The 15,894-nt window shown below is 34.4% G+C and overlaps 1 protein-coding gene across 6 annotated transcripts in view; it reads right to left on the bottom strand.

Annotated features, from left to right (window-relative positions):
• Window positions 1-15,894, bottom strand: part of LOC119636122 — a 127,163-nt gene that overhangs the window by 36,875 nt on the left and 74,394 nt on the right. For all 6 annotated transcript variants that reach the window (XR_005247124.1, XM_038031267.1, XM_038031269.1 and 3 more), the window contains 2 exons: window positions 5,562-5,931; window positions 5,346-5,483 (listed from right to left, as the gene is read on the bottom strand). Coding sequence is in view for 5 of the 6 variants with exons in the window: in XM_038031267.1 (XP_037887195.1) it covers window positions 5,346-5,483; window positions 5,562-5,931 (508 nt within the window). In the remaining variant the exon portion in view is untranslated. The remainder of the gene's footprint in view (window positions 1-5,345; window positions 5,484-5,561; window positions 5,932-15,894) is intronic.

Genomic DNA, 15,894 nt, shown 5'->3' with positions numbered 1-15,894 from the left:
TTCGTTGCGCAAGATAAATCAAATGGAATTTTCGAAATTCTTGATTCGAAAAAAAAATGCAAAAAAAAAAAAAGTATTTTACTTGAGCAGAATTGAAAGAATAAAACAGATAACAGATATATGATAATAATTGATTAAAACGAAAATATTTGAAACAATCCGCAACAGAAAACATGTTTTTTCATGAAATTCCAAACGTTTGATTTGTCAGCTACACAAATATAACTCAACCGATGAAAATTAGAAAATAGAATACATGACAAGATATGTTTACAACGGTAACTAATATATTTTATGTGTATTATGTTCATCATAAATGCTTCTAAACTGAGAAATTTTCTTTCTATGATTACCGGACCGAGCTCTTTGACTATTCTCTGTTAACAAGTTCATTCCCAAGTTAACCATATTATCTTTTAGCTATGCTCTACTACGCATATTTATTTCTATGTTAACCTTATTACCGTTCACCTATGTTCTAGTAGGAAAGTTAATTCCTAAGTTAACCATGTTACCTTTTAGCTACGTTCTACTAGGCATGTTAATTTCTGTGTCCATTATTCCTTTAGGTTTTTTTTTATCATGTTTTCAATATGATATTTATTCTTTTTATTTTCGGAATGTATTTGAGACGTGTTTTCTAAAGGCAATGTAAGTTTACCTTTGACAGAAAGTTAGTTAATTATAGCAATGAATTTAATTTGCTATGAGCTTTTTATCTGTAAACAGCTCAAGAACAAAAAAACAAGAAGAAAATCTTGAAAATTTTCATCATTTTATCAATATATTAAGTCGAGTCATAAATAGCTTCCGGTGCGAGTAAGTAGAACCTATTGTTCATATTCATCCGCTGTAAGTGACCGAAACAAACAAATTTTTGTTTTCACTACATAGATGAGGACTCCATTAGACTGCCGTCAACTATTTTATGTGCTGCATGTTACATTCGACTGTTAAAAAATATACAGCGTGTACAGTGAAGAATGGATAACTGATCGGGCAGTTAGAAATTGGTTTGTAAAATTCCATTCTGGAGATACGAGTCTTTCGGACTATGACGAAAGCCTTTCAAAGTCAGTATTGGAGAAAAAAGTCCACACCAATCAACAAGAGGTATTGTAAAAAGGTTGAATACCTCACAATCAACTGTTAGATAAGTCCAGCAGCTGCAACGACTGCAAGAGGAACTCTGTGAAAGTGTCCTGTGAAAAAATTCTTGAGTTTGGACAGTCTGTTTTACCAAGCCCATCTTGCTTCCTGGGCCTTCGGCCCCCACAGCCTATCACCTTTTCTGTTCCTTACAAAACTTTTTGAATGGAAAATCGTCCAATTCTGAAGAACAAGTCAGTCAGGCTGTCGGAAATTTCTTCCAATCCAAACCCACCACATTTTACATGGAAGGAATTGATAAACTGCCAGGATGATGGGAGAAAGTCATACATAATAGTGGCGAATACGTGATAAAAATAAGTGTCTGATAAAGAAAACGCAAGTTACTTATGACTCGACCTAATAAAGTAACTAATGAAATTACAAATACAACTGTTTTGAAAGTGATGGAAGACTACTTTCCGCAAAGATATAGCACTAAGTTAGCAAATTAGACGTCCATTCCAGGTCATCAAAAGTATTAATTTCTCCATCTTTGAAATGGACTTACAACACTTTGCAAAGAAAGCGGTTGCTTTATTAAAAAAAAAACAAACCTCAAAATGTATAAATATTTAAACTGTGTAACTATGTAAGGAATTGACTTTTTTTACGAAATACATAGGTAAATAAATAAAATTAAAATAAGTCGAATCGAAAGTACTCCGGACCAGGCCGAATATAATTTTTATCTAATTTGATTTAGTTATTCATTTCTTGCTTAATCGAAACTATCTTCCAAGATGTCTTTTAATACTTATTTGTTGTTATAATCGCGGGCTGGAAATCAAGATACACAAATTCCACAGCACCGTTCATATCGGCCTGTGGAGTTACTAAGCGATGCGCAAAAATTTTTCAAGAATTTTCTAAAACTAACTTTGTTTTGCAAGTAAACTAAATGGAAAAAAATTCCGCTACAAAACACGTATGCAGATGCAGGTATACTTAAGTTTTATGAATTGCAAGACGTTTTCAGCTGCGTCTTTTTTTTTAATTAAATATCCTCTATAAACAAACAGCTTGTAACACTTTTTTTAATTTCTTATTAGAATTTTATGAAGAAAATTTTTATATATATATTTTTTTTATTTCTTCAAAATTATTATAAAAGTATTTCGTAGATATTTTTGATAAAATTTCCAATATTAATAAATTTTTTAATTAGTTTTAATATTTTAGGCTTTTCTTTTTTTTTATCTTTAAGTCTCCTCTGACATCTATATAAAAAAAACATTTCACCACCACTTAAACCCAACAAATTAGAATCATTAGGAATTTTCCGAGAAGAAAAGGTTATCTTTCCGGTTTCCAGTTAAAAAAATGTAAAAAAAAATTTAAAAGCTTTAAAAACACTACGACACTATATATTACGCTTTAAACAATTAGCGTAAGAAAATTATATCATTGATCATCTGTTGCACGTATTTTCTTTATATGCCCACAAATCGATTATATCGACAATTTTAACGGAAGAAAATTGAAATGTTAAATGTGTGTGTTTACTATGCATATGAAGCGAGTAAACTGATTATGGCTACCGTTAGCTTGATGGAGGGAAGAACATTGCTCTCTGCTTTTCTGTGAAGAGAGCAAACAGCAGATAAATTGAAACAACATTAGCTAACAACGTTAAGAACGGAGTAAATGAAAAGTCTAAACAAACAAGCAACATAATTATATGACGCGATGTGAGTGGAAAATATATTCAAACGATAATAAAACAGTGGATATGTAATAAATGATAATAAAAAAAAAAAAAAAAAAACATTAAAACTAAATATGGCGGAAAAATATATTTCGTTACTAAATCATATTAAAGCTTTATAACCAGTCGGGGCGTATGATTACCTACGTGTCTTATGCTAACAATTTTCTATTCTTCACGTTACGCTTACTCTCCATAAGAACTCTTGTACGGAAAAGTATCTATAGAAATTAAATCCATGTAATCCCATCTTTGCATAGGTCAAATCTCTATTTGGAGCCCCTTCCCATAGTAGAATACAACAACTTATTATAGGAAAGAACATTTGAAACTTGTCGCCATAAAAAATCTTATTTTTGCCGACAGAAATTTTTGTAGGAAAGCGGATTGCAGAAGTTGTCCAACTCCCAAATCCAAATTTTCCTCATATTTTCCTCATATTTTCCCTTAATTTACTTTTTTCATATAATGACTTTCTCAAAAGTTAATCTCTTATAAGAAGTGATCATCAAAATTCCTTCATCTAATTAATTCATTTTAAAAAAAGGTTCCTCTTTGGTCCGAAGCAACTCAGTATACCTAGTACAACTGAAATATTGTGAAAATTATGATAGGCATCGAACAGACAGAAAGACAAACAGGTTTATATCGATTTAGAGAATCAATCCGAATCGTTTGGCGTAATAATTGGCGGTGTCCCTGCAATCCCCAACTCCCTACATACCTTAACTGATGGATAGATATGGATATTATTAATATTTACATTTTTTTTTTTATTTATATATTTATTATGATTATTTCTTTGCTATTTATTGGATCTTCAGTCAAAAGCAGAAAAACGTTCTCGTGCCAGCCTTAAATATTACGTTGCAAGAATAATTGTCGTGCAAATATTTATGTATCTTACCCAATTAATCCAAAAGAATTTTAAAAGAGTATCCTATGAGAATTGCTCAGCCTACCTATAGGCAGTTAATAATTCTTGATTTTTGCTAAACCTAGTATTGCGAATTAGAAGTGTAGACGGGAAAAAAAACAACAACTTACAGTAAAGCCCCGTTGAGGTAAGTCCGTGCGTCTCGCACCACTAACATTCACAAAACTAACATAGAACTGGCTACTAACTACTTCCCAAGTGTATAGTCATCCGTTAAAGCGCTATTGGTTGATTTAACGAGACCTCCAACAGCAATCGGACAAATCCCAGTTACGAAACCATATTTGATCATTTCTAATAATTGTTCTTGGCTTATTATTTCTTCTTCTTATTATTATTATTACTAGCAATTTAACCCCAGAAATCAATCTTAAGACTAACATCTTAGAACACTATCATCTAAGGCCGGCTATCGGCTTGCTTTTTTTTTTATTTCTTTGCCGCACACTTTCGTTCGCGAATAAAATCTTTTATTTTCTATGCAAAAGAAAAGTTGTCTATATAATTGACTATAATTTCACTTACTTCATAAACTTTAATTTTTTTTTTTTGCAAAGGTGAACTTTATTCGTAATTTTTTGATCTGAATCTGAACAGTTGTGTAAATTGAACTTTGAAGAAATCGTTTTAAGAAGATATCTAACTGACAGCTTAGCAAATAGAGCCAATTTCAGATATAACGCCCTTTTGCCCTGTTTGCTTGCTCGCCCGTCATCAAAAGATGAGCTCAAATTCATTTTGTCAAAGGGTTCCAGCTTCATCAAGAAGTAAACCTCAGACAAACCGTAGAGTACAAGCATCATCAATCAATATCAAATTCTGAATCGATTTCGACATGTCTACGTAAATATCCTTGTTAAGCAAGCAGTCTCCCAGAACTTACGACATCGCTTTTAAATTGGGCAAGAACTTTGCAGGCGAAACCCGTCATAAGAAACTTACTGTCAAATATAAACTAGAAACATCTCTGCCTTTTGGGGTGTAAAACAGATAGAAACTGAACATAATCGGTCATGTCCATCCAGCATTGTTATAAGGTATTAAAATTTCGTTTCTATTTTTTTTTTTTTTACAGGCGGGAGGTATAAAACGCACGGCTATAGCTTGATATAATTTTGCTACTTGTTATCATTATTATTACCCGATGGAGTTAGATAAGGAATTGATTTTTCTGTCAGCAGCCGCGTTCGTTACAAGCATTTAAAAACAACAGCTGGTTGTATTTTTTCGAAATCTTTTCAATATCGTACCCTAACGGAGAGAACGGGAAAAGTCAATTCTGCGAAAAAAAAAAAATTAATCTATAGAATTTTAGGAAAAATTAAAAGAAGGACATAGCAACTACATGTTGTTGTGTGACTTGAAGACGATTTCATCCCAAGCATTTAAAGGCAACTGAGAAAATACTGAACAACAGTCATTGACCATCATATTACACCTAATATACCGAAGCGTCATTTTTAAGCGTGAAATGCTCTTTCGCATCGGACCGTTAAATTGCATAGATTATCGATTGGTAAAAGTATGTTAAAAATGTTCTCAATTACTTACTTTTGCCGCGATGTTAAGCTTGGATCGGACGTTTTGCGTTGACTTCGATTGCGTTTATGGGATAAGCGTTCTTTATATGATTCCGAACGATTAACTGAAACTGGAGCACTTTTGTTTTGTTGATGTTGTTGGTGTAAACTGAAAATGGAGTAACAATTTAATAATACATTTATTTAACACACACACACACATTTTATTTGTTTTAATCATGCGTACCGTTCACGTCGGGCATTATTAGATTCAACTGCGTCCTGCGCATTTAAATCATTTAGTGCTCCGATTACACCGGCAGGAGAAATGCCGCCACTCGTAGTACCACTTGTTGACCCCATCGATAAATTCGAGGTAATTGAAGGGATGGCCATACCGTCAGGACCAATGCTACAAGAGAGTGCATTGGAAACACCGCCTCCAATACCAGCAACCGCTGTTGCACCCATACTTGCATCGGCCCCATGAAACGAGCTTTGCAAATCACTTGCATTAAGGTGACCAGACGTATTGCTATTCGATCGTATCGAGAGATTAACTCCGTCTGGTCTTCGGTCTGAAGGCTGCCGTTGTATGGAAGTAGAGTGTAACCGTTCTGAAAAGATATGGGGAGATATTCATGTTAAAGGGCTGATTCGAACTCGAAAGGAGACAAAAGGGAAATAAATTTCAAAAGAAAATTTATTTAGTTTTTTTTTTAGTTTTTGTTTTTTAAATCTCACCAAAGCTTAATTGCTTGTAGTATGGTGGTCGAGCGGGTGAATCTACAACACTTGCTGAACCGCCAAATGATTTGCGATTTTTAGCGGCTTTATTAGCAGCTTTACGATTTCTATAATTAGTAGTTGTTTCGTTAATTTTTGCCGCCATTCGGGATGTCAATGACGGCGTAGATGCCTTTTTATTCTTTTCTTCGGTAACTGAAGCTAAATCCTCATTGTTGTTTAGTTTTTGTTCATCGACTTCATCGCACGAATAGAACGCCTCATCGTCATAATTGCCGCTGCTCTTACTGCTATCCGAACTATGTCGATGAGTTTTTCCAATACTTAATCTACGAGTACTGTTTTGAAAAGTGTTCTTCTTCTTCTCCTTACTGATGGGTGGCTTAGCCGAATCGGAATTATTATTGTCCTTATTGTCCTTAAAGTTGATGTTATCATCAAACGAACTTTTAATGGTTTGTTTCTTAACCAAAACAACGTTTCGCTCGGCTTCGGGATCATGGTCCTTAGGTGTCTGAGCTACCATGCTATCTTGGGGATATTTGAGGGCAATTGGCATCGGTTTACAAGTGGCTGCCACTTGCATAACCGACGAAGCCGCTTCCGAAATAGATCTTTGACGTATTAAAGCAAACTCATCGGTGTTCAGAAATTTTCGATTACTTAGAACAAATTTTACCAAAGTCTGCAAATTAAGATTTGAACCCGTTCGTGAACTTTTTTTTGCCTTCACCTTCGCCTTAGTATCTTTGCCAGAATAATTTTGTGGCTTTGCCTTGTCGAAATGGTCAACCGTTATCGTACTAATTTTACGATTACTTCGTGACCGCTTGACACTTTCCCTCTTATCCATATCGATTTTAGTTTTAGAAGAGCTCTTCTCTACGCGATTATTGCGGTATTTAGGATCGACGAGTAAAATTTTTTCTTTGACACTATGAGAAGAATTATTTTGCGAATTACAAGCACTAGTCTTCCCATCTTTGTCGTCATCATCTTCTGAAGTATCAGAATCCAGGTCATCGTGTTCGTCCTCATCGTTGTCGTTCCCATCACTTTCGCTTAGTGATTGTGTTTTAATAGCAGTGCTACCTCGTATTAAAGGTTTACAGCTTTTTCTTTCATTTACCGCGCTGGCGTTATTAGAAACGTTGTAAGCACTTTTCGGGAATTCATTGCTGGTTCTTGCTGGGTTTGAATTTTTCAAAATTTTCAATGAGACTTTTCCATCTAAGCCTTTATGTTGTGGATAAGAGTTTGGCATCGTTTCCCTTGCTTTAGCTGAATTTTTATTTGATCTTGAAACATGTGGTGTTGTTTGCGGCTTTGAAGAATCCACTTGTATAAGCTTTTCTTCTGCATTATTCATTTCGTCAGTTTCTTTCAGCGATGAGCAGCTTGATTGTGATTGTAATACTAAATGGGGACTTTTCATCCTTTTACGCGTTGATTTAGGTGTCTGCCCCGTTAGGTTTCTATGCCTAAGGCTGGAACGACGGAATTTTTCAAATTTTGACGCTGGCCCACTTGCGTTTATATGTTGTAAATCTGTCGCTAACGTATTAACTGCACTATCTACTACGTCTACTTCTGGCGTGGGAGTATGCGACGTATTGTTATTATTTCCGGAACGGAACCACATATTAAAAGGTTGCAATTTTCTTAACCTATTAACAATTATTTTAGTTTCTTAATCTTAGTTGCATAATTGATTATAGTTGCACTACTCATGCTCAATACATAGTATAGCAGCAACCAACACATCACTTTACATCCATCACATCACATATTAATTTTTTTTTATTTCCTCTATAGAAATGTATAGCAAAGATCCCAGAAAAAGTATATTCTTGATAAGAGAGAGAGAGAGAGAGAGAGAGAGAGAGAGAGAGAGAGAGAGAATTGTACTCAATTGTCGATATGTAGATCTAACGTCGCAAGAAACCAAATGGTAACGCATAGCGTACATAAGGCTTAGGCACCATATATAGCAAATATATGAGAACTAATAATTCTTAGTAAATCAAAGTTTCTCTCGGCTTGGAAATCGACTCGTATTATTCCTATCAGGAAAACTGGCAAGTGACTTGATCCCTCGAATCTCAGACAAATGTCTATCTTGCTTATTCTCTCGAAGGTGTTTCAACTTATAATTAAGAAACAAATTATCAACGACCTTGACAATATTTCCCTACTCTCTGAGTCTCAGCATAGTTTTTAAGAAGAGTTGTAGCACTACTTCTCTATTACTGACTAACTGTTGCGGCTTCAATGCGACGTCGTACAGTAAATGATAAGCATATCTCGCCGCTTTTGATTCACAAACTCGTGCGGAGCTTTGATTTTTCGAAGTCAGCTGTTGATCTGATAGACTCCCATAGAATCCTACTTCTCGGATCGTGTAGAATTTATAACTATGGGTGGTATGAAATCTGCACCCTTAAAGGCATGCACTGCTGTGCCTCAGAGCTCAATCATTGGCTCTTTGCTCTTTACTCCTGTATGTGAATGATTTCTTTCAAATATGTTTAACCTAGCTTCGTGTAAGGCCTACGGATTTGCTGATGATTTGCAATTTTTATTTGTCAAATGTGTTGATAATTTTGAAGAGTATCAAGCTAACATTGACTACGATTTGAACTGCATTTCCCGCTGGGTGACTGCGAATGAGCTTGAGGTAAAACATTTGCGAGAAAGTGTTGACCCCCGAATCTAAATCTGAACTTGAAATGCCTGAAAGTGATTATTGACAATAAGTTGTGTTGTGGGTGAACTCTTTACATAGAAAGTTTAATTCCTTCAATGTCTCTATGCTCAATCCAATCAAGTTAAGAGTTGTCAAAGCTTTAATTATGCCACTTATAATTTATGCCCTAGAAGATTGTACTTTAAACCTGGGGGAATATATGTGAAATTCTATAGATAGTTATGCATTCTCCTTGCTTAGGTTATGTTCTACGGTTTCTAGATTGTTTTTTAGTTAATTTCTTTAAAGTTAGACTTCTCCTTAACATCTGCTATCTTATCCTATCTCCTACTAGAAGACGGAAAAGCTCTTTAAACTCTTTTTTCTTTTAGTAGGTCAGGTCAATTCGTAGTAACCTAATGTTTTTTCGTCGAGTTAGGTGCTCTTTGACCGAATCCATTCAGGTAAGAGTTATAACAGCTTGTAATTCCCTAATTTAACTTAGATGCTCTTCTCTCATTTAGGAACGGAGGCTGTTAACCTTCGCCGCTAATAATGAGATAAACTGGTTACTTAGTGTTGGGATGTAGGTGCGATTGTGTTATTTCCTTGCATACTTGTCTAGTTACCTTCTTGTCTTATGTCCTTTTTATTTACTTTTTTTTTGTTTTTGCTCTCTTTACCTTCAATTTTCTTTTCTTCGCCTTTAGATTGTTTAAGAGCTTTTTGCATTATTTTACTTTATTATCGAACCCACAGTAGACATTACCATCTGTTATTACAGGCCTTAATGGCTTCGAGGTTAGATAAGTGTCAATAAATAAATAGTCAGATTTTCACTTTGGCTCTATTTTCTCATACTTAAGTTGTTCGTCTTGCGGCAAAAATATTTCCCCCCATAAAAATATTTAAGTAAATTCACTTTGCTGCTCTTTCCTTTATACGAGAAGGAGATATTCATGGTGAGAGAAATTATATATATAATAGTGTTTTTATATCCTTTAACACACATAAAAAAAGGAGACAAGAAAGAATGTGAACTTTGCTCAGGACAATCACCCAATCATATAGTCTGGGCAAACTTGGTGCTTTAGTTCTTCAAGGAATGTAGATAACAATATGTCAATTTTTTGGTATCTATCTACTTAAAATCTACTTAATAAAAATTCTTGAGAAATAATGATAGCACCTCACTAAGTATTAAAATTTCGAATATTTTGATTATTAGTGTAAACGGTATTCTCTTTCAGCTCATAAGCAGAACATAAAATATGTTTAGCGATTGCCAAAAATAACGCTGCCTGTGCTTACTTAACTTACGATTCTCATCGGAATGGATTAAAATAAAATTTCGTATAAATATTAGGTGCTTGCATGTATTTTGCTCATTTTTTCACTTCAAAAACGTATTTACTGAGAAAAATTGCTGCAATCAAAATATTTTTCATTTTCCGTAGGCTAACATAGATTTGACCAGCGATACTATTCACGTGCAGGTGAAAGGTTACCATCCAGATTTATGTGATGGAAGCTTCGTTGAGCATAAATATATATATAAATTGAATGCTCTAACTTTCGACTGATTATATAGATATAATTTTCAGTTTCCTTCCCGTGTTAGTTTTCATTAACATTAGAGCCTTACTTGGCAGCAAAGAGTGTGTTTTTCAAATTTTTTTACTTCAATAAATCAAGAATCGCATTAGACGAGGTTACCGAATATGTTCAAATCTAGGCCTTTCTCGAATATAACATTTTAATTTGTTAATGGTTGACTTTGTTTCTATATTGATGCAAAAATAACTTTCATTAGTAACTTCCTTAATATGTATATGTTTTTCAAAACAAGTCTTAAGTCAATGGTTAACGTGACTATAAATTCGCGACTTTGCCCAAATAAATTTTTTTTTATTTCGTCTATTGTTATCTACCTATTTTGTACTTCACAGCCCAATACTTTAAGGTTTATAGTGTTATTGCATAAGAGAGCAGATGTTAATGTTTGTTTTAAATTTTTTTTTTTTTTTTTTGCATAAATTAAAATAAAAAAAGTTCCCCTTATCCCTTAATGGTAGGCCTCAACACTTCCCAGAGTCGGTTTGTTGAGCCATGCACAGTAAGCCTATATGGTTTCTCCAGTGTAGTGTAGGCCTCTGTCTAATTATCTGTAGGGCGCCGGTTACGCAAAATTAACGTATGCGTCATTGGGGAGCGGCGGGTGAACCCGGCAAGATAATGTACTCACGTTACAGCATTGAAGACATCTATCCCTTGAATTCTTTTTCTTCCTCTTTCTCTTATCTTTTTTATTTATTTCGTAATTTTTTTTCCATTTCTACACCTTCAGTAAGTGACTTTCAATCCCTAACACGCTTGTACTTATTGTAGATCCTTGTAAATTAAAAGAAATAAGACGTAAATAGAATTCGGCGATGATTAGCTCATGCAAGTAAACTTTATCTACATGCGCATATCGTTCTTTTTTCGGATCTATGAAATCATTTAATAATGTCCGAAATATTATTTGATAAGCAAGCGATTATTGCATATATGTCCACGAAATCAACATTGTAGACACATACTGACAAACTGTAATGACTAGCGTCATGTGCGAAAATAGGGCAACAAATCAAATTACATTGCAGCTGTAGAAAATGACAATGTGATTGTGTGTATGCTTGTTCAAAAATCCAAACATTCTTAATAGAATCTTAATGACCTGCACCACTTGTGATAAATCGATGAATGTTACGCTTTACAAGGATTTCCAATCGATCATCTTTTCTGATAACAAATCGATTCAGAATCATCTCATCTGAATAGATCTAAACATATGTGCCCGTGCACTTTAAACGCGGTGTCAATGCGGCTGTCGGACCATTTTTATGACCACTTGTTATATAACGTCATAACTTGAAAAACTTATTAAGTAAAAAAAAAAAAAAAAAAAATTTTGCGAACACTTGACAAAAATTAAAAATTAGTGCATTAAATGAATGCGGAAAATTTTAAAGGAATTGAACTAAATTTCGGAAAAAAAAAAACGAGTAAGAAAATAAAACTCGGTGGTGAGCGAATCTTTTATATCCATCATCGTTTATCCGAACAAAAGACAAAAGCAATAAAAGAACAAAATTTTCATGCTCTATAATGGGGAATGGGCGCGGCTGACTTTTTCTAGTTTGAAAATAAAAATCTCTGTTGTAGATGTATGTGGGCGTTGTAGTTTGAAAAATTTTAGTCAATTCCAAATTCTTTTGCAAATTTTTAGGCGATATCTGCAGTTTCACTAACGGGAGAATGTTTACCGCAAATACTACAAAGTTACGCAAGCAGACAGATGGACAGACGAACAAGCGGACATGCTTGCGTGCCGTCCAAATTTGAAAATGGCCAAGAATTTATATACTTTAAGTGGGTTTTGACGCTTTCTTCTGCGCGGTATAAAGTTATTGAAAAGACAATTAAATTTTGATGCACTACAATATTGGGGAAGCGTGCTCAATTTTTTTTCATTTTTGCGCACAAATGCTATCGCCTACAGAATATGCGTTCACATTTTTGTGGATTTATCTACTTTGAAAAACAGAGAGGTTCTTACGTGGAATTTACGTGGTGCAGCGGGCGTGTCCTTCGATCAGTTTGGCCCATTTGCAATACCAACCTGCGTGCAAGAACTTCTAGTGTTTTTAACGAATTTGAAGTCGATAACTTCATTTTTGCGGCCAGGAGAATGTCTCCACTAGCATAGACGGACGGACACGCAGACGGACAAATAGGCAAACTGGTGTGCTTAAATCGATTTAGAGCTTGATGCTGATCTAAAATATATATACTTTATGACGTCTCTGGTACTTCCTTCTGGGCGTCGCAAACGCTTTGACAATATGAATATACCCTATAAAAAAAAAATTTTGCAAACACTTGTCGGCAAAAATGAGAAATTATTGCATTAAATGAATGTGAAAAATATGAATGGAATTGAATTAAACTTGGAACCCGTACAGCGGTTTTATAGAACCACGGTCCACTTTTAGTATTTTGTGTCGACAACTGGTAGAAACTAGTGACAGGGGATGCTAAATTTAAGCTGCATAGATTAACTAAAACGGCAGCAAAACATAACTATTTAAGTCGTGTAAAGCCTTTATAAGTCGGTCTAGACCAACTGTCCCGTTTCCACTTGTTTAAATAAAAGCGAAATTGATCAGTTAAACAGTTGGAAAATGCACCGGCCGCCCTCTAATTTTCTATATTATTATGGACAATTATTTCTAGCTGTTTGCAAATGTTAGGACAAATTTTATAAAGTTTTTGTTTTTCGTATTATGCATATAAATAAATAAAAGAAAAAAAAAAAAATAAAAAAAAAAAACGCAAAACGCTTTTATAAAAATTTTCCTAAATTAATAAAATTAATAATTTAGGAAAAACACATAAAAACGTATATACGAATGTAGACACACATGTTTCTCTATGTGGATAGGGTACAGAAAATTGCTATCGAAAATTCTCTTTAATATTTTCAAAAATAAGATGAATTGAATCATGCAACGAACGAACGAAAGCCATTTATTGTAATTTGTGAAAGAAATATTTGTCTGTTCGTTTGTAACACGTGAACAGCTTTTTTACTTGGAATTTTGTCTCTTCTATCTGTTATAGTTTTCGTGTACATACCACGCATTCTATGTATTCACCTTAAGTCAAAAATAATTGACGCTATTAATAGATCTAACGTCAGCTAGTCCTCAGTGCGAGTAAAAATTATAGAAGTGAAAAGAATATATCAAAATTTAACATCCACAAGGCTCAACAAGGCTCCTAGAATGCCTTAGACCACAAAAAGATATATTGTGTGTGCTTTTTAACCATTCTTTCTCATAGATCTTAACGCGACCAAACATTCTCTTTCCCAGTCCCCACTATAGATCTAGAATGACAATTAACATAGCTTGCCATCTCAGTTGGACTGTTCGTTCTGTTTGATGTACTCCGTGGGCTTTTCACCCCGTCTTTCTCATAGATTTTAACACGATCAAATATTCTCTTTTCCAGTCCCCATTAGAGATCTAAAATAGTATTACAACTAACCTAGTTTGCCATCTCAATTGGACTTTTCGTTTTTTTTGACATGATCGGTGGGCTTTTCACTCGTTCTTTCTCATAGATTTTAACGCGACCAAACATTCTCTTTCCCATTCCCCATTAGAATTCTAGAATGTTATTGCCATCAACCTAGCTTTCTCATCTCAGTTGGACTGTTCGTTTTGTTTGATATGCTCCGTGTTTTAAAAAATAATTTATTAAAAATTTTATATATTACAACACAGATATCTACAGACACTTAATTCTACTGCAAGTCTAAATGGTTGTTATTCAGGACGTAATGATTGGTTCCCCATCCCAAGGCTAACCTAAGGTAATTTTGTTTGGCTGCCTGGTACGGTCCGTCGAAACTTGATTGCGATCATAAATCGCTTTTTTGGAACGGCACACATGTAATCTCCAAAGTCCTTTTTTTAATTTTCATCGGACTAGCTTAGTAAAGGTCCGGTTACAACGTAAAAACACGTTATTAGGTTATGGCCAAAGTATTTTTTTATTTTTGCGCAGCTTTAGACAGAATCTGAATTTTTTGCTTTCAGGCCGAAATCAATTACAGTAAGCCCCGATTATGCCCAGACATGGCAACACAGTCAGACGAAATATTAATTATATGCTTTTTGGTTTAGCTCACCATTGACCAAATGCATGCAAATGTCATTTCGAATATGTATGATTTACGACGTGTGCGAGACAAGGTACGATTTATATGGAATTATGAATAGATTTCCATTCTATCCTACTATAATTTAGTCCAAGCTATCAAGGTAGATATTTTACCCTGGAACCAGTAGAGTAAATGTAAAATAAGTAAATTATTTATTTATTTATTTTTTTTTTTAATATTTCGAAGTCTAATAACGAAAGATAACAAATAATAAATTGCTTAATAAATTTTTAATATAATTCTGTTTTCAATAATTATAAACCAGACCAAATGAAAAGAAAAAAGGCTAATATGAGCGGCAATAATTTTTATATTCGTATACAATTTGTTATCTTGTGGTCTTTTGAATGACTCATACACTCATACCTTTCGTATTTGATTAAGAATTCAAAAGTGCAATGTTTTCTTTATTGTTCAATATTCAATGAAAATAGAAAATGCAATGCAAGAGATGTGAAGATAAATTGAAAAGAGGTTGAATTTTTAATTGTTACGTAATGATACCTTAAGGTGTATCTAAGTATAGCCTTGGCCTGATCTCCCTGTTAAGCTCGTAGTACCTTTAAGAAAACTAAATTAAAAATGCGTTAACTTCCACGGGGATCAGAACCCCACTCACTATGTTACGAATACTCCTGGGTAGAGGTGGCAGTGAATAGGATAAGCTCCTATCTTCATAACGGATGATTTAAGGTTCTGTTTAACTTTATCCAAAAAATTTCGCGTGACGTCTGGCATCCCCCAAGACAGTCACTTATGGCCCCTTTTATTTATTCTACACATTAGCGATCTCCCCTCGGCGATTAAATCCAGCCATGTGTTAATGTACGCTGACGATTTTGAACTATTTTCTTCCGTGTCCTTGGAATCGCAATCGTACCAACTTCAAGCGGCCTTAAATAATGTGGCTACATGGTGCTCGTTAAATTTTATAACAGTTTCCTCCTCAAGAAGGAAGTCATTCAGTACTGAGCATTTCATCGATTCACACAAGTTGGAAAACGCTGATTCGCTTCATTAGGAGTCGATCCAAAAAGCTTATGGATCCTTACATTACAAAAACACTATACATGTCCTTAGTTAGATCAACACTTGAGTATGACTCTCTTGTGTAGTCTTCGTGCTGTAGGTAAAAGTCATTGCCGCTGCCTGGTCTTAGGAACTTCGATTAGTACTCGCTTGTCTCTCTGCCTCCTCATGAAAATACGTTTCTTCTGTTAGCCTTACCACTATTTGGGAAAAGTAGATTTATTATTGGTGTTCCCTTCTTAATTAAGTTACTAAATGATGAATTATCGATTCGCCCACATTACGTGGTGAGATAAGCTCTAATTTCTCTAACTGCTTCGCTAGAATTTAAATCTTCATTAAGCT

The sequence above is a fragment of the Glossina fuscipes genome, unplaced genomic scaffold (genome assembly GCF_014805625.2).
Source record: "Glossina fuscipes isolate IAEA_lab_2018 unplaced genomic scaffold, Yale_Gfus_2 28, whole genome shotgun sequence".
Classification (NCBI taxonomy): domain Eukaryota; kingdom Metazoa; phylum Arthropoda; class Insecta; order Diptera; family Glossinidae; genus Glossina; species Glossina fuscipes.
The sequence above is the reverse complement of the archived record's forward strand: the minus strand, read 5'-3'. Positions and strand labels throughout refer to the sequence as shown.